The sequence below is a fragment of the Falco peregrinus genome, chromosome 3 (assembly GCF_023634155.1).
Source record: "Falco peregrinus isolate bFalPer1 chromosome 3, bFalPer1.pri, whole genome shotgun sequence".
Lineage (NCBI taxonomy): Eukaryota > Metazoa > Chordata > Aves > Falconiformes > Falconidae > Falco > Falco peregrinus.
This window is the reverse complement of record NC_073723.1, coordinates 45,272,820-45,290,980: the sequence shown is the minus strand read 5'-3', so window position 1 is coordinate 45,290,980 and position 18,161 is coordinate 45,272,820. Positions and strand designations below refer to the sequence as shown.

The window sequence follows — 18,161 nt, the reverse complement described above, 5'->3', positions numbered from 1 at the left end:
CATGCATGACAGTTCTTTTTTCACTCCATCATATATGAGAAGACCACTGGCCATTGTAAGCTCCAATTTTATAATGTTCCACATTCTTAGCTCTATTTTCAAAGCTGAAAATGCAGTCATATTATATTTTGGGGTTTTGAGGAGCTAATTTGAGTTGGTGACAGAGATGGTAATGCCAAAAGGAATATTAAGAGATTGGCAAGACAAGTTGAAGGTGAAGATAAAGCAGAATAAAAGTAATAAAAATGTCATGTGCAGTAAGTTTCCCCATTTGCAGAGAAACACTCACAGAGACAAATAAGTACTCGTTGATGTATTTGGATGTGATTAAGTGTAGACTTAGCAGATATAGCCATAATGGCTCTGAAATAGTGGATGGCCAGATATTCTGGGGCAGACTGAGAGTACCATAGAAGGACTTGATAGTGCATGTACTGGGGGTAGAGAAGGCTGGAATGACACTGACCAACAGAAGGGATATTTTGCTGTCTTTCCCATCTTCAAAAACTAAAGGCAAGAATGAACAGAAGATTAGAGCTTTCTGGTTTGTGATCATCCACAGAGATAAAAGATTGAAAGGAGAGGACTGAGAATCTGGAGATCACACAAAGAGTTTATCCACTGTTTCTGATCCGTAGACTTGAATTCAGAGAAGGCACATTAGGACCACAAGGTTGCCTACTGGGAGGCGGAATGTGGGATTTTCTGCTGGGATGTGGAGAGGAAGACTGCAGCAGCACTGAAGGCAGCATGGTCTGCTTAGCAAAGGAAAAAATGTGGTTTGGAGTTTAAAGAGGCTGAAACCCTGGAAGATGTGTTGTAGAAAGCCTTGAGGTCTGCCTTCTCAAGAATTGAAGCAGGCCACCTCTAAGCAAGATGTAGCTGTGAGCAGTGTAGTTGCAGAGGAGGAAATGCATACAGTGCTCCACACTAAGGAGCAGATGTTCAGTGGTGAAGCAGGATTTCTACACAGGAGGTCACTGGTGGTCATGGGGAAAAGGCAGGATGATAAATGAGGAGGATGAGGAAATGAAAATTGCCTCATCTGAGAGGGAAATGTTTTACAGTGTTAATGTGTTTGATATCATAAAGTGATATCACCAGATCAGTATTCTTCTAGAAAAGCTGATACCTGACCCTCGGGCTACTGGGAGAACACTATTTAGCATGTATATCAAATTCAGTCAAAGTAGCAAAGTCAGCTACTAGTAAAGGAAGGAAGGGTCGGGGAAGAAGGAAACTCTCCTGGCAGTAAAAGACATCAACAGGCAGAGATGTTAAGCAGATTTTAAAGCAAAGATTTGAAAACAGGGCTATAAAGGAAAGACAAGAAAAATTGCAACATGGGCTGAATGTGACAGAGCTTTAGTCAGCCACATCTTTGAAGTGCATGTGCACGCTCTTGTTTATAGAAAACTCCCGATGAAAACCACAACACAAAACTCAAAAAAGGCAGAATTAATTGGATTATAAACTGGCACACTTCTTAAATGGAAAACTCAAAGTTACCAGATCATAGAGATTACGAATGAGAGGCTTATAACATTTACTCTGTTGTTTGTGTCTGTGCAGATGGAGGACTATGATTCCCATTTGTGTCCTAACCAAGTCTCTGGCTGTAGAGGGATGAAGCTGGGTTAATTAACATTGAGAAAATACAGCTGTGGGCTGGCTTGGAGGGGGCGTGGGTGGGGTGGGAGTGGCAGGTTGGCCAATGTAGATAAGATGCAGCTGTGCCTGGCTCTGTTAAGAGGTTGGGCAGCCAGTGTGTGTGCATGCATGCACAACTTGGGTGAGGAGAGACCAGGAGAAGGCAGCAGAGGGACTGGCATGAAGAGTGTGTTGGTATGAGATGGTAAAAGTTTGATAGTTTGCTGCAGTTTGATAGTTTGGAGAGTGCTGTGACATTTGGCTTCTTGAATTGCAGTAGACTCTGCTTGGCCTCCTGAGTCCTTAGCAGTGCTTTTTTTCCATCATTTCTAAGGTCCACCTGTTTTGCTGCTCCTTGCTGCAGCCTCTGCTTGAGGAGCAGGTTGGCAGCTCCTTGCCTCTCTGGCTTGTATCCTGTGCTGTGCCATGAACACAGACATGCTCTCCTGAACATCCTTCACTTGCTCCTGTTCACTCTTTGCAAGACAAGGAAAGATACAAAAACATGAATACCACGTCACAGAGGATGATAGCAGTAAAGTTCAGGAACACTCTTCCATCCTTAGGAAGGTGGAAGTAAAAATCCAGAATTGTTCAATGATAAAAAGAATCCCCCCAGTCTTGTAACCTAATTTTTAAAATAAAGTTAATATTCTCTTGTGAATAGATGATGTGAACTTTCTGCTATGCATAGAAATCCTTTCTTCCAAATGTCACAAGTGTTCTGAAAGGCATGGCTTTATGTCATGTATTTGATCTTGTAAATACTTTGCTCTAGGAAGTTTTATCTTTAATTATTCAGTAGAGTTGAACAGGGTCTGCATTATATAAAGGGGAACATTATTTTCACATACTAAAGCATCTGTGACTTGCAGTTAAGGTTAGAAACAGAAGCTGAGATATCCTTGGATATATAATAACCAGGCAGATATAAATACTTAAGTGTTGTCTCAAAAATAAATAATTGGATCATGCTGACAAATAACTGAAGCAAAAAGACATTGGTATGGATACAAAGAACAGCAGGCCAGAAATAGAGCCCAGTAGGACTCAACTGATAGGAATAAAAACGACTTGAAGGAACAAAACACCTAACTTGTGACTTAGCAATGAACTGTAAGTGGAACAGATCAATTCCAATTGGTCCTAGCATCTGCACTAAATATTTTTAAAAGAACTCTGTAGTTTATGGCATCAAACTCAGCAGAAATATAAAGGCATGCTAATACATAACGTATAACCCTGAATTGGAATACCAAAAAAGATCAAAGCACAACTTGGCAGATTCAGAGTTCTGTCTCTTCTGCGGCCAGCTTGGACACATTTATCATGAAGATCATGTGTCTGGAGGTGTGACTGAAGCTGTAGCAGCCTTCTGTACAACAGCCTTTACTCTTAACCACTTGAGCTGCCATTTTAGTGGATTGACTGGGTATGTGTTGCGAAAACTCAATGGCATCGTTTCTTTCTTGGTATTGTGCAAATGTAATCGATAGATGTAGTTTCTGGGCATTTAGTATCTTTTATGCATGGGTTATTTTTCCTTTGCTAGTGTAATTTGTGCATAGGCAGTATAGTAACTTTAATGGTAAGAAAAAGAGAGAATCCCAGAGCACTCTGCACCAAAAGGGTTTAGATCAGAAAGGGTGCTAGAGGGGAAAATCAATAATTAGTGAAAACAATTGAGCTAAGACTTTTCACATATCCAATTTTCTTACTGTATAAAAATTATGTAAGACATTGTAATTGGAACTGTTTGCCATTTACTTCAGTCATATGCAGAAAGAAGGCTACCCTTCACTGTATCTGAAATCTTATTCTATAACTAGCAATAGTACCTTCAAATACAAGCTCATAAAAAAGTTTGCTTTGTTTGCAGTCTTTAAATACAACTTCCATATACTTTTTCCATAAATAAATAACAAATCATTTAGTTATTAGTCATTAGACAAGTATGTTAGTCATCAAGATAAAAATTAAAGGAAAAAAGTTAGTATTCTCATTAAAATGTTAGCATTGTCATTAAAATGAGGAGCAGAAAAATAGTGACCTATATAGAAAGAAAACATATCATCAGAAATATTTTGTTCAAACAGCATCGCTGATGAATAACACAAGTCATAGCCAAGTATGCTGAGGTATATGGGATGTTTGATGCCCAAGCTGATGTGCTTTGCCAGAAAGATTAGGCTCTGATAAGTGTTTAGTGAGAGCACAATATGGCATTTTAAACTGAAATGGAAAACTATTCCTCATCAACTTAAACTTTGCACATGGGTTTGCAGATAGCACAACATCATGAAAAATGTGTGTTTGCTGAAGCCTGAAGGAGAGAATTCCTACATATCTGCAGCTTAAAGTATATTATTTTCTAATATTAAATCAGTGATTATAAACTTGTGATAAGTATTTTTCCTATAGGCTTTATTTGTGACAACTGTATTCTTCTAGGGACTTTTACCAGTCCAGGGGTCCTTAATGACTTGAAAGTGATTGGGAAATACTTTAAGAAAAAACACATAATCAGGCAGCCTGTCATTTGACTTAGTAATGAGATGGTATGGCTGTAAATAGCTTTCAAAGGCATGGCACAGGGAATATTTTTGAAAGGTGCTTTCAGATTTGGAATGACTGGGGGTTCTTGGTTGAGAAGGTTTGAGCCATTTTCACTGCCTCACATCATTGATCTTCCTCACACTTCCTTCATCTTACCAGGCAGTCATATCCTAGGAGAATAAAAAATCTCTGAAAATCTGATATTGGTATATTAGATGTCACAGCACCAATAAAATGAGGAGAGAGTTCAGTAGCCAAGCTCATAGTTAAAATTTGCTTACTAGTGCCCTTGCTAAGGCAGCTTGTTGAGAGGGTGCTTCTTTCAGTGCAGTCCTGCAGAAAAATGTGGTACTTAATACGGGGCAGTTTTTAAAATGGCAATCTATCTCACTAGGTGAAGACTAAGAAGCAAATCCAGTGCAAAATCTTAATAATTACTGTGGAACCCTGAAATATTCCCCTTCTAGCTTCCAGTAATAAAAGTTTATGGAAAAGGTTCTCTTAGCAATTTTCTACCACTTTATCCTGTTTTAACCTGATTACTGCCTGCTAGTACTTTGTAGAGACAGAGCAGCAATCACGATGCCTCATATGGTTACTGATGTCTCTTCTTCTCCCTCTCTTAATTGTCTTGCACACATTTTTCTCTCCTGTAGTCCTCGACATAAATGAGAAGCTATTCCTGGGATCCTGCAAAGGAATGTGTGATTCTTCTGCTACATGACTCGAGGCTTAGGTGCTCGGACTTAGTACGAAGAGGGGAAAATAGGTATTATTGGCTCCAGACAGATAGCTGGGTCAGTCTGGCTGGTTCAGGGAAGGGTGTGAGAACCTTGTGTCTCTTGAGAATGGAAGGCAAATGAAAAAATAAACACCCTAAGAAAGAAACATGCTTATCTGGAAAGTTTATGTAAGCTACAAATGCAAACATTGAAAAGTCCAAAGTTTGGACTTTATGCATATACACTGTCTTACCATCAATCTCCCATTTTTGCTCCCTTTTTCTCGTCGACTTCAGCTCCTTTTCTTACTACCTGTCACTTACGTGACCTGGTTACACCCTCCCCAGTTACATACCTTTCCTTAATGAATGTAATCGCAGTAATATATTGCCATTCAAAAAAAATCTCAGCACAAGGAAAATAATGCAATGCAAACCAGTATTTGGAACCTCATAGGTTAAGAAAATCTGTACATAACAACACAGGTTGAGGCAGCTGCTAGCCTGCCTCTCTCTTGCAAAGGGGACAGCTAGAGGTGCCAGCCGTTCAAGCTGTCAGTTTTGGGGCTTACTCTCATTTATAAAAAGCGGAGGCCAGTATCGATGGGATCTAACGTATTCCAGGGCAGGAGGCTGCAGGACTTACTAAGAATTGTGCTATCTGCATATTGCTGCTCCGTTCATACCCCACACTTCCAGACACGCTTAAAATTTCCTGTCTTTGAAAGGGGAAATTAGTAATATCCCAACAGCTGACAAGTTCTGGCAGCTGTTTGCACAAGGCCTGCCAGCGGGTTGGTGGGATATTGCCAGAGAAGCTGAATTCCAGATTAGAGGGTGGGAAAGGAGAAAGGATTTTTTCAGAGCTCTTATTCTTCTGCGCTAACTTCAAAGGGAAGCACGTTTTAACAGGCGTAGGGGCGAATGCGCTGGATTAATAACAGTAAGGCAAGCCTAAATGTCATCTGTCTACGAAAGAGTAACCCTCAGAATTACTGATGGCAGTGAATACAGTTTCTTCAGCCAGCAGCGTATTGCACTTTTCTCACTCAGGCAGATTATGACAGCTGTTCCTCTGATATGGCCTGTGAGGGAATGAACATCATTTTAATGGACTACCTGCGGTGGACAGCCAGCACAGATCTGCACTTTCAAGCCCAGCAGGTAGTGAACTCTAAAGACACATTTCACACTGGCCATTAAGCATCCAGCATGACCACAAAACTGAGGTGACACAAAGAGAGAGCAATTCCGTGGGAATATAGATCATGTTTTGCAGCCAGCTGCAGATAAAATAACTAGCTTCTGCTGTAACCTGCTATTATCTGTGGGGTGCTAAAAAATCCTCCCACTAGGATTTTAAGTTTCTCTCTGCATGACTGTAGTTAATGACTGGATTCCATGGGGTGTTCCTTGTTTAGTGCCTGAATATCCCTACTGCTAACAAGTTGTGGGTTTCTTTTTTTTTATTTTTAATTTAATGCATAGCATTATAGAACCGTATACAATACTTTTTTTTAATGTAATTGAACTGTCTTCCAGGTTCATGCAACTTTCTGAAGTTATTGTAGTCCTATGAATCTATGGCAGAAATTATCCATAATCCATTAACTAGGCCAGAAATACACAATATCAATTATTTGATATCATCCTTAAACCAATGTTTTCCCCTTGGGAAACCTATACAAATGTTGCTGCTATTTATTTTTGGCCAATTAACAGAAGGATTTACGCATATGAAAAGTTCAGTCAATGTAAAGTTTTAAAGTATTTGATCAAAGTTTGATGTCTAAAACGTCTGTTTGAACTGAAATGTACCTAGTAATATCTTTGTATTGAATGAAAGAAAAAATTCAGATTTCTGTATTTAATGTCTTAGTCCTGGAAGTCTACTAGATACAAGTGGTGAAAATACCAGGTAAAGTCAAACTGAATTTTAAAAACTAAAAGTAACTTATAATTCAAATAACTGACGATGAACCTTCATATTAAAGAGCTATCAGCCATAAAATCGAACACATAATGAAAAATGGCACATTCCATTTTATTGTGTGATAGAGCAGCTTCTTGCTTTGAGAATTAGCTTCACATGAATTTCAAGTTGAACTTCAACTTTAATACTGTATAACACATCTTGGACTGCAATAAAGAAAGCCACAGCTAAACAGGTTTGAGCATCTCAAAAGTTGTTGGGTGGAGTTATTGAATATATTTTCTTTGTCAGATAAAGACATGTCTATGTTGTCCATCATTAATACGCATTGACTTCAGTTCTTTCTCCAACAGATTTGTTGGCAGAAGGACTAGTTACTTTAAATTCTTTCCCAGCTTACAGTTGTGATGCTTATGATTGCTGAGAGAAATAGTGTCTAGTTCTGAAGTGGTGAATTTTCTCAAAAACATAATTTTAAACTCCTTCTATCACATGTCCCTAGTAAAAACAAACAAACAAACAAACAAACCTTCAGAAAGCAGGGAAAACTAAAGCATATCACCCCCCAATAAAAAATAAATTATATCACTGTGGACACGATTTGTTCTAAAAACTGAATCAGTAACTATGTCTTACACTAGACATCTAGATATTTTACAAATCAACTTTTACAAAGATACATCTGCAAACATGTCTCTTTGTAAGGGTTCAGTCCCATTAATAATTAAGTCAGATTTTATGTATGTTGTTTTATTTAATTACAGCATTCTGCAGGAGAGCTGCAACATTAAGGAAATACAGTTTAAAGAGGAGGTGCGGATAGGTGAGGGCTGGCATTTGGGCTGGGCTAGCTCATCAGCATTATGTCCTGCTCAGACAGTTTTTGAGAAAACAGTCTTGTGGTGCTCTATGATTGAAGTACATCAAGGTCCATTTTCAGCCAAGCCACCCCTTTCCTGGTCTCAAGAGGAGAGGCAACAAAAATCAATAGGAGCATTTCTACAGATTTCAGTGGGTATTTCATCAGTACTTCAGTCTCTAAGCCTTATTTCCCCATCCTCTCATGCTGGATGAGCACTCTTTGTCTCTTTGTTTACCTAGTGCATACATTGCCTGGGAAGGGGCTGTTTCTTATGTTCTTACATTTGTACGGTAATTAACACAATGAGGACCTACATTCTGCTTAGGACTGTGGTGTATATATGCCTACATATAAACAAATGAAAGCAGTTGCCTTCCATGCCACCAAAGAATCCTAACATGCTGTAAATTTGTCAGATCTCTGCACAAGTCTGCAAAAAGCCCTTCTAAACCAACAGAAAAATAACCTTCTCTATGAACCTGCTTTTAGGATTTCTAGGACAGCTTGGACAGGTGGCTTCCTGAAGCTGCTTCAAATCTTACCAAAAATAACATGACACAAGACTCAGACAAAAATGTCTTATTTTAAAATCCTTATGACCACAGAAGGAACGAAAAACGTCTCAAGAGCAGATATCCCTGCATTATTTCTGACATAGAGATCTTGAGAGGAAGTGGAAGGATTCTGAAAAGGCTTCATGTCCCCACAAGTTTTTCTGGAGAAGATACGGCTGCTTTTTCACATTCAGTTCTAACCTGTGTGTTCTTAACTCAGCGAACACACCTTCAGTTTTTGTTGGTGTGTCACATTCCTGTGAGTCCTTTGAGTCGTAAGAAATTAGGTGAAATTAGGTTCACGAGCTAAACTATTTCCACTGCCTAAATTTCTAAACACTTCAAAAGCAGTTGAAAATGAATTATGAAATATATTCTATGCTTGCCCTAAAGAGAAGCAGCTACATTACCCCATAGCGGTTTGTGCTTATGTGTTCTGCAGACCCGTGAATGCTCCTTGTGCACGCACACTGGCAGGGGTGTGCAAGGCTGGTGGGCCAGCTGCTTGCCTGTCCAGTCAGGGACAGAGCTAAACAGACCCCAAGGATGACAGGGTGCAGAGCCTTCTCTAAGCAGTTCCCACAGCAGCTTTACCTACCTGATTTATTTCTTGTATGCAAACCTGTGCATGCGCTTACTATTTTTTTTAACATAATTTGTCCATATTTCTTTTTCAGTTGACTTATTTTCATTTCCATTTGTTCATTTCTGGAACTGTTGTATTTTCAGTTGATTTCATAGGTGGACTTGACACATACTCCTACCGACAGCCCCCCCAGGAACATGTTGAGTTAAAGCCTGTAGGTAAGGTTCTGGTCCTATGGACCACATTAATCCTTCTAACTGGACTGAAAGCTAACCTTCTCCTGAAATAATTTTGGCATCAGGTTACTAATAATTGAATTATATTTTAATTAGAACTTGATTAAAAATTAATCCATATAAAACATGCAAGTAAGGACACTTTGTCATTGATGACATAACCACTAAAGCAAGGATTAGTAGATATCACCATGTCTACCATGTCATGCCTCCGCTTAACGCAAGGAGAGGCTCTCAGCGAAGGATGGAATTGCTTCCCTGCTGACTTTTTAGCAAGAAAAGAGCGGGTTTATGGCTGCTGCTGCTGCTGCTGCTGCTGCATAAACCTTAATGAGATTAACCCATTTATGGAAAAGCAAAAGCTTTTACATTTGTCTAGCTACTGAAAGAAAAATGTTTGCTGAAAAACTGCTAGTCAGTTTAAAATTCATCTATCTGTAGAGTTTGTCATCACTTATTTGCTCCCACCATTAAAATCCTGTTTTCATTGGCTTTTCCTACTCTGCTACCTAATGAATAAGTTTGGATGCATATCTACTCTTTTTATTTGGAATAAATTAAGATATGGGGAGACATTACTAGTCCATATCTGTTGGCAGAAGCTCATGTAACTTCAAATAGATAATATTGCAAAGTATTATTGGTAAAACAGAAGAAGTTCCTTTAGAAATTTTCTGAAATGCTTTTAAGTTGTTGCCCTGGTGCTTCCTGTCTTTAAATTTACCTTTGGGCCTTTCCTGCATCTTAAATGCAACATGAAACCCACATGCAGCTAATTGACTGAAACTGATTTAATGCTTACTGTATTTTACTTACCAGCTAACAGAACTAAAATGGGTTGGAAGGTTTTTCCTGGTGTACGCATGTGTGCCTCCGTTGGGAGTTTTCATTTAAAGTGGACAGTTGCTAACCTAATATTTTGCGTCAGCACTTGACACCTGAACTTTGCATGTGACTTCATTATTTCTTGCATTTTTAAAAATATATTTTTTTCATGCTGCAGCTTTCAGTTTGTAGAAATAAAGACGCACAAAATTTTACTCAAACTTAGTGAGTAAATATTATAGGATTATGAAGGCCCAAAAAGGAGAAAAGCCCTTTCTCAGTATGACTGTGTGTGTTAGAACAAGAAGAAATATCACATTAAGACAACAAAATGAAACAATGAACAGTTTGACATGCTGTTAAGTACACCCTCTACACTGGAATCTGCATTTTCAGTAATATTTTATTACATGCCAATTTTGCTGCATTTTCTGTGGGAAAAACGACAGAAAAATGGGGTTTTGACCATTCTGAATAAGCCGCTAGACTGAAAAAGTGAACTTGGTATCCAGGAGGAAGAAAGCCACAGCTACAACATTTACATCTCTGCATGAAAGATTTTAATCTCTAAACCTGCGTTCAAGTTAAAGTATTAGGTGCATACCTGTTTATTACTTTCTTAGCAAATTTACTGTCATTAAAGGAGAGGGAAAAAGACCACCATTTTCATACGTTCCTGCAAAATATGTTCATTTGTTTTGCAGTAGAAAAGTCACAGAATCTGAGAATTTGTTCTTCAATAGCATATTTTGGTTAAGTAGCTCAAAGGATTTTGGGGCTGTTGGTGAGCTTGCAGTACTAAAGAATAATTGGCATCTTCCCATTTCCCATGTATGGGCATTGTACAGCTGGGAGGACCCTCTCTGGCCCCTTTATTGCTGCTAGAAGTATAAAACTGGAAGAAAAACTGTATTATGGTTTCTTCTTTATTGGTGTTTTGGTTTAATGCGCTGAAAGATACAGAGAGGATCTTAACCTAAGCAGGGAAGAAAAATTATTATTGGTGACAAAGTCTGAATTAAAAGCCACATTGCTGGAAACAATTTGAATGGCCAGTGAATTGTGCCAGAAATTTGCAGATGCTTATCTCTCTGCAGCATATCAGCCTTCTTGACTTCCTTTGGTAAGTTGATTGCTATCTGCATCAGTTACAGATCACCTGAGAATCCATAGTATCCCTAAGCAATGGATTTCAGGCTGTGAAAAACTTGATTTCTATTCTCTTAGAATTGAATATGAATGATGTTTGTTAAATACATTCAAAGCCTTAATAAAGGTTACAGATCTTTTACTATCCTTACAACTTCAGTCATGGGAAAAATTAGCATGATCTTTTTTAAGGATGAACGCTTGGCTATATTTCCCTTTTTCTCACCCCTTTTATTTCCCTTATTTCATTCATAAATTAACTAAACATAGTCCATTGAAAATACAAGGTTCTGTCACCTCATCCACACTATGTAGAAGACAGTCTGTTTTCATAAAATATTCATATTCAGTATAGCGTCTCCCTAGCGCTGCCATAATTATTAATGATGATTAAGTCTAAGATAAGTTTTCCTTTTCACCCCTCAGACAAGGTTAAATTTGAACTTGTTCTCTTGGGGAACATTTTTTAATGCAAATATGAATGATCATAGCTTGCCTGTTTGCTCTTCATTCTGCCTATAATTCCATTAGTCTACCAGACAAGGAGAAGCAGGATCTTTGCCCTGAACTGTGCAGTTTCAATTAAAATGTGTGTAAGGCAGGAAGACAACAGGGGGAGTAGAAAAAAATCTTCATGTTCCCTTTGAGACTAAAGCACATGAACTATAAAGAAGACTGTTGTGGTTTCATCCATTTCAAGCACAATATCAACAGTCAGGACACTTGTTACTATTTAGAATGACTTCCTGTACTGCTACATGGAAAAGAGAGGAACATGGGGGTTAGAAGAACAAAAAAAAAAAATTAGAAGTTGCATTTTAGCTTGCATTGGGGTTTTTTATCTTCGTTATTGTGATTAATAGTTTGCAGAAGTTAAAGTTTACATATGCCCTATTCCTGTTTGGATGAGTCCATCTGATCCAGGGCTACTATAGCTTTGAGCAACCCTGTCTGGACAGACCCTGAATCCCTAATTCCAGTTAGGGATGTCCCTAGCATTTCTAGGGACATTGCTAATTTCTGCTCATGGGATTTATTCAGCGTCTGAGAAACTCTGCCAGTGGAGAGGTCACTGCTCTCTGATGGGTCTGTGTGGTCCTCTACTGTTTGTATCTTCTCCTGAGACTCTACCCACTGTAAAATTGCCACGAAGGCCATCACAGATTTTCCAAGATTAGCAGCTGAACATGGTTTACAGGGAGTCATGTGAGAATACATAGCTTCAGCAGGCGTGTGGTTGTGGTGAGGACTATGAATAGTGTGATTTAAGGTCAAATGCACTTGTTTGTAATCAGGTCATATCAGAATTTTATAATGTGGTTATATATATATATAAGAATTATATATATACACACACAAAGAATATATATTATATATATATAAGAATTTTATAAACTATATCTTACAGTGTTAAGATATTCTATTCTAAAAATAATCTATTATTATGTGAGCTTCAGACATGTTTCACTACCTGAAGGATTTTTCTCACAATTTTTTTTACCTTTGTGGTAGGCATGATACAAAGCTACTTCTTTGTACCCAGCTGTTCATTCTTGACCTTATATGTGGGTCTTACACCTGAGGAAATTAGTGACCAGCGGTGATTCGTTCACTTGTTCATTAGTTACTAACCTGTCAGATGGTGTGAATTTACATGTCGCAAATTAGAAGATAAACAGAATGGGGTTTCATTTGTAATTCATATAATCTACTTTTTAGGTCGAAGTAAGTAATGAACATGGACTCAAGACTTCTGCTGCTGCAGCTGAAGAAACAGATTTTAGAGGAAAAGACCAACTTTGTGACTCATCGTTCTGGAAGAAGCTCACTATCTGTTCTTGACGACATGTGGATTGTTCTTCCTACAGGCTCAGTGTCATTATCAGCGTTGTTATTTCATAGATCCTTGTAGATGATCTTGAATTTTTCAATAATTTACCTATATGGACACTTGTAAATTGTAAATTTTTTCTTTTTTAATTTCAATATTTTTACAACATTTAGTGTTAAGGCATGAAAACAAAACAACCTGTGAAAACTAGGAGAAAGGTGTGTCTTTCTCAAAGAAGTCAGTATTTTTTGACTGATAGAATCATACTGTGCCTGGTCAAGATTGTGTCAGTAAACAGTAATTTTGACTCCAAAATATGCAGCAGGAGTCAAACCCTAGCAGTGTATAACAGATCATTTCCATGCTGTGTTTAGAATTTACAATGTCTACTCCTTGCATTGTTTGAACTGCTGTATGCAGTAGGAATTGATCTATGACTCTTCTTACCCAGATGTTCCAGCACTAATCTACTCATCTAATTATTGCAATTCATATATGGCTCCTTCTCCCTTCCTAACCTCTTTCGCCCTGAGCCCACCACCAGTAGCTGTCTCTGATTTGAAGAGAAGTAGGATAACTGCTGTAAGGATGTCGATCTCTAGGAACCCTTACATCCAGGGCTCTTAACATATCAGTGATCTGCACATTTTTAAACTCTTTTCTTCCCTTCTCCCAGGAAGAAGCCAAGCATGAATGTACAGTACAAGGCACCAACTGAAGCCTTAGAAGCCTCTGGGGACTAATTTTGCTCTTAATTTAAATGTAAACAAGCAAACCTGAAAATGTGTGTAAAAATTTGTAAAGTTATTGTAAATACTTCTAGACAAAGAACATGTATGTAACTGTGGTATTTTGTTTTCTATTCTGTCACCACTAGCATAAAGTGATACACAAAGCTATTTTATCTGGGGAACTGGCAGTCTTTTTAACAGAGCACTGTTCCTTTCTTCTTAATTACTTTATACAGTGCTGTGCACAGTTGTATGCCCCAGAGAATTATGTCTCTCCACAGAGCCTACATGCCTCAGCATTCAGCAGAAACTTCATCAGGGTCTTGGGGCTATTTCTGGTTTTGTGCTCTCTCATTTTATGGTTTCTTTGGTGAGGCGGTCAGGAAGGACATTCCTTCTGATATGTGTATCTCTACCTCTTTCAGAAGCTGAACAGAGGTCCACCAAGTTCCTTCATAAATATCCTAAGCAGTCTTCAGCTAGTAATTTCTGGTCCAACAACATTTAGATCCTAAATTTGCAGTCTTCTCTTGAATCATGTATTTTCAAGTCTGAGCAGATGAGAGCCAGAAGGCAGCTTGTCTTGATTCTTTCCCTTCTAAAGTCTATTTGTGTTGTTTATCAATATGAACCTAAGGGAGATGCTAATAAATACAATGGAGGTAGAGTCTATCTTGGGTGACAAGGCTCTTGTGGTGCATCCATCTGTTTCCCGGTTAGTTACATCAAAGACCTCACCATCTTCGGAGAAAACACAACCTGAACACAGGTTAGCCTTCCCTGAAACTGAGTATGAAGTAAGTATTAAGACAAAGTCAACAGAAATGACAAGTAAATCCTTTCTTGGTGTTCCTAGGACTGGCTGTACCTCAAATGGTATGTCTTTGTGTGTGAAATCTGACTGTGCTGAAAAGAGGGATGCTTTGTGTGACGCTGTCTGTCCTCGTGTATTTGTGTGTTCCCTCATGCACTCACTCTTTCCCCCTGTCTTCTAGAATACTGCAACGTACCAGCTTAGTCCTCATCTTAGCACTATAAAACAGGTAATTTGTCACAAAACTAATACAAATAATATCATTTTTGAGGCACCATGAAGAAGATAAGAGTGTCAATTGCTTTATAGCTTTAATATTTTAGTAAGGTGAACACATTTTTATCTGCTTCTCTAGTATTTGACTTCTGCTTGGCACAACACATTATTTGGTTTCTTTACATGACACCTTAAAGAGTGATGATGTTTACCTAGCTGGTGTGGGCAGCCTTCTGTGTTTGTGATGGCTCCAGAACTTCAGAGATGGGGATATCTGAGCACTGTTTGGTGTCTGACAGTGTCCAGAAGCTGCCTGGCTTCAACTTCCTCAAGTACAGAGAGAGCCCAGGATGTAGGCATCTAGCACAACGATTCCTATGACCAACATGGTTCCCATTTGGGCTTTACATTTCAGCATTAAATTCCCTGCGCTAATTATTATGGGCTAGCAGGTTAAAGGCCTCCAACTGAACTTGTTGCTATCGTCAGGACCAGGCAGGAAGAAAGGGAAGGAGTGCTACATCCCTGTTGGTTGCAGACACACTCTGTTCTGGCAGAGCTTTGGAAGCATGTAAGATGGACACGTTGGTCTGCTGGACCATATTTTACGAATTTGTCTGGATGTGTCTAAACCCTGCCTTTCTGTGGGTCCTTTAGGTTGTCAGCTTGCTAATGAAGAGCTGTGTACATGCCACAAAACTTCTGCGAAAAGAGAACCTGACTTCTCTTCCATCTGGAATAGCGATCACTTTTTAGCTGGGGAACACAAACCAGTATATCCCAAATATGCCTAAAATCTCAGAATCGTTGCCAATACGGTGAGTCTGCCATCTGTCTCAGTTAATGAACAGAATGATCCTGATGGAGAGGAATTTGTCTTCATTAGAATGAGCCAAAATGCACACTGTAATGCCAAAGGAAACTGTCGTTCTTTTCTAAACTGAGACACAAAAAAATGGTACCAATCAATCTGTACATGCTGGGGAAAAAATCTTGAGAGCAGTAGATGGATTTGAATGTCAATTGCTTTGTCCTCCAATACAGTGGAACATATTGGCCAACATTTTTGTAGGAAGCCTTGAACAATAATTCCTTTTTTTTGGCAACATATACTTTTTAGTAAGGTGTTAGGTGAATCTCAGATCGGCCAGCTACATGGGAAATAAATGTTGGCTTTCTGAATAAACTTGGATAGCTTTCTTAAACTTAACTGCAACATGCAGTTTCAGAAAATTACTAGGTTTGTACTGCAAAACAGAATTTGCTGACAATCTGAAAACCTCCAAGAAGATTACTGGTTGGTATAAACTATTCTGGTGGCATTAATAAGTCATACTGTTACAACTTAGAACAGCTGAAGACCTGTCCTTCAAACTTTTAGTCTTTTTTCCTTTCCCCAAATTTCTGCTTAATTCAAGTTTTACAGAGAGTCAGATTTGCAACGGTACTTTAGCTGACAGCAAAACTGGAGACATGACTGCAGAAATACCAGGTACAACAAGTTTCGTAGAAGAGCAGCTGATGTATTCAGGACCTGAAGACAGGAACTATATTGAGAAATTAACAGATTTTTGCCTGGCACAGTGACATAGAGTGGTTATATATTACAATTTCTGGTGCCGCTGGAAGAATTACTACTTGGGCTGATGCCCCTAGCTCTTTCCTATCCATAGAGATCTTTTACACAAAAATTTGAAACAAATAAATTGAAGTTCAGTTATGATCTAAAGGAACTCTATAAAATGAAGGAATTTTTTAGTGCTTGGATGTGCCATTAACTACTACAAATAATTTTCAATAGAGCTTTACCAGTTAAAACCATGGGAATTATGCCTGTATTTGTTTAACAACTGCTTGCTTTCAGTAGTGCAGAAGATGGTATTTACCATATATCAGCAAGGATATTAGAGTTTGAAGCTAGGGGTATGGTTGCTGGATAGCATGCAACAAGACTAACTTTCCGTGTTTAAAACCTGAGAACACGTAACTGGGCCACTCAAAAGCCCATAGTCCTGCCCCCAAAATGGCAGTTTTTAGCCCAAACAACTTGTGGCTTGTCTCTTTAAAATAACTTTGTGTGAAAACTTTCTTTGTTCACAGCTGCCATGCAGGGGGCTCTTCTTTGTGTCTGGATCTTTAGTTTTACCTCTCCATCCAGTTGTCCACAGCTCAGGCATTGCAACACCGTTGTCACCTCCGAGTGCCACATTGGCAGGTGCAACCTTTTTTAAACACGAACTGCAATGTGCTTCTTTGCAGTCGGCTGCCTGCCTGTCTTTCACGTGGGCATTATCTGGTTGAAAAGAGCCAGCACAGCAATCTATCAAGCTCCTTTAACAGACTTTGACAGTGGCAAACAAAAATTGACGTCCCAAACTAATTGGCTTGCCTCCTTCTAGTATCAGCCTCATCTAGTTTAATTATAACAAGTTACAACCTGGGAGCTCTTTTATACACCGAAGAAGTTTCTTTTCAAGTTGGGAAGATGTTCTTTCCATGTAAATCTCCAACATGGGCAGGACATTTTTCACAAAAGAGTTCAGCTCTTACCTTCTATGTTGAGTGTTTTGACAGAAACCTGTTCTTTAGTGCCCAACACAGGGATGGGGCCATGTTGTTGCCTGCCAGAACAGTGCTTTTACAGCAGGGTGGCTGGGTGGCACCCTGAGGTCATGTCAGAGGTTTGATGGGGTAGGGCTGCCCTTGTCAACGCAGCCTTGAAGAAGTGGTGTCTCCTCTCTGTCCAGGGAGCTGACTATCCCTGCAACCATAACTGGGGATCAGCCTGAAAGATTAATTAATTTGCAGAGGGTTCATGAGCAAACTAATATATGCATGATGGACAATCAGGGAATTTGGATCTGTGAAAATGGGCACATAAAGGAGATATTTCATATCAAGACTACTGCTGCAGGGTTTGCCCCTTAGAGCTATGTCTGCATTGCATGCTGGTGGTGTGCTCACAGCATGTCAGAGCAGCCCTCATCACCCAGTACCAGCAGCACTCTGCTTCACTGTAGGGGGGCACTAGGCTGTTCAGGACCCTAAATAATGATTTAGCAGCTAAGGACACAGATCTAGCCTGTACTGCATGCTGTTTGACAGCTACATATAAGATGCACCATTTTCCCCAGACTAATAGGCAACTGCTGATTTCTTGCCCTAATTTCCATTCCCTTCATACAAGTCATAGTTTGAGTGTTTGTTTTTGATTTTAAACAAATCAAATACCCGTATTTACTTCCTGCCTCCACATGAGTATCTGCTGGTCAGTCACACAACACAGTCCTGGATGTGACAGCTTTGTGGAACAGCTCCCTTTGTGTGGTCTGTTGCCTCTCAAAACCAGCAACAGACTCTGAAGATAGTCTCACTAAACAGCGGCTATACATAAATAATACCAGAAAGGCAAAAAAGATTGTCCTTGTTTTGCTTATCTTCCTAGGACCCAATATTACTTCTTTAAGTTTTCTGTCCCAGTTTCCTATTTATTTCAC

At 39.1% G+C, this 18,161-nt stretch overlaps 1 protein-coding gene across 2 annotated transcripts in view; it reads left to right on the top strand.

Annotated features, from left to right (window-relative positions):
- NKAIN3 (sodium/potassium transporting ATPase interacting 3) overlaps window positions 1–13,800 on the top strand; it is a 367,883-nt gene extending 354,083 nt beyond the window's left edge. The window contains exons 6-7 of one of the 2 annotated variants that reach the window (XM_055800855.1): window positions 9,006–9,080; window positions 12,792–13,800. In XM_055800855.1, coding sequence (XP_055656830.1) covers window positions 9,006–9,080; window positions 12,792–12,805 — 89 coding nt within the window. In that variant the 3' untranslated portion in view covers window positions 12,806–13,800. The remainder of the gene's footprint in view (window positions 1–9,005; window positions 9,081–12,791) is intronic. The other variant, XM_055800856.1, reaches the window with a different exon arrangement.
- Window positions 13,801–18,161: the final 4,361 nt, after the last annotated feature.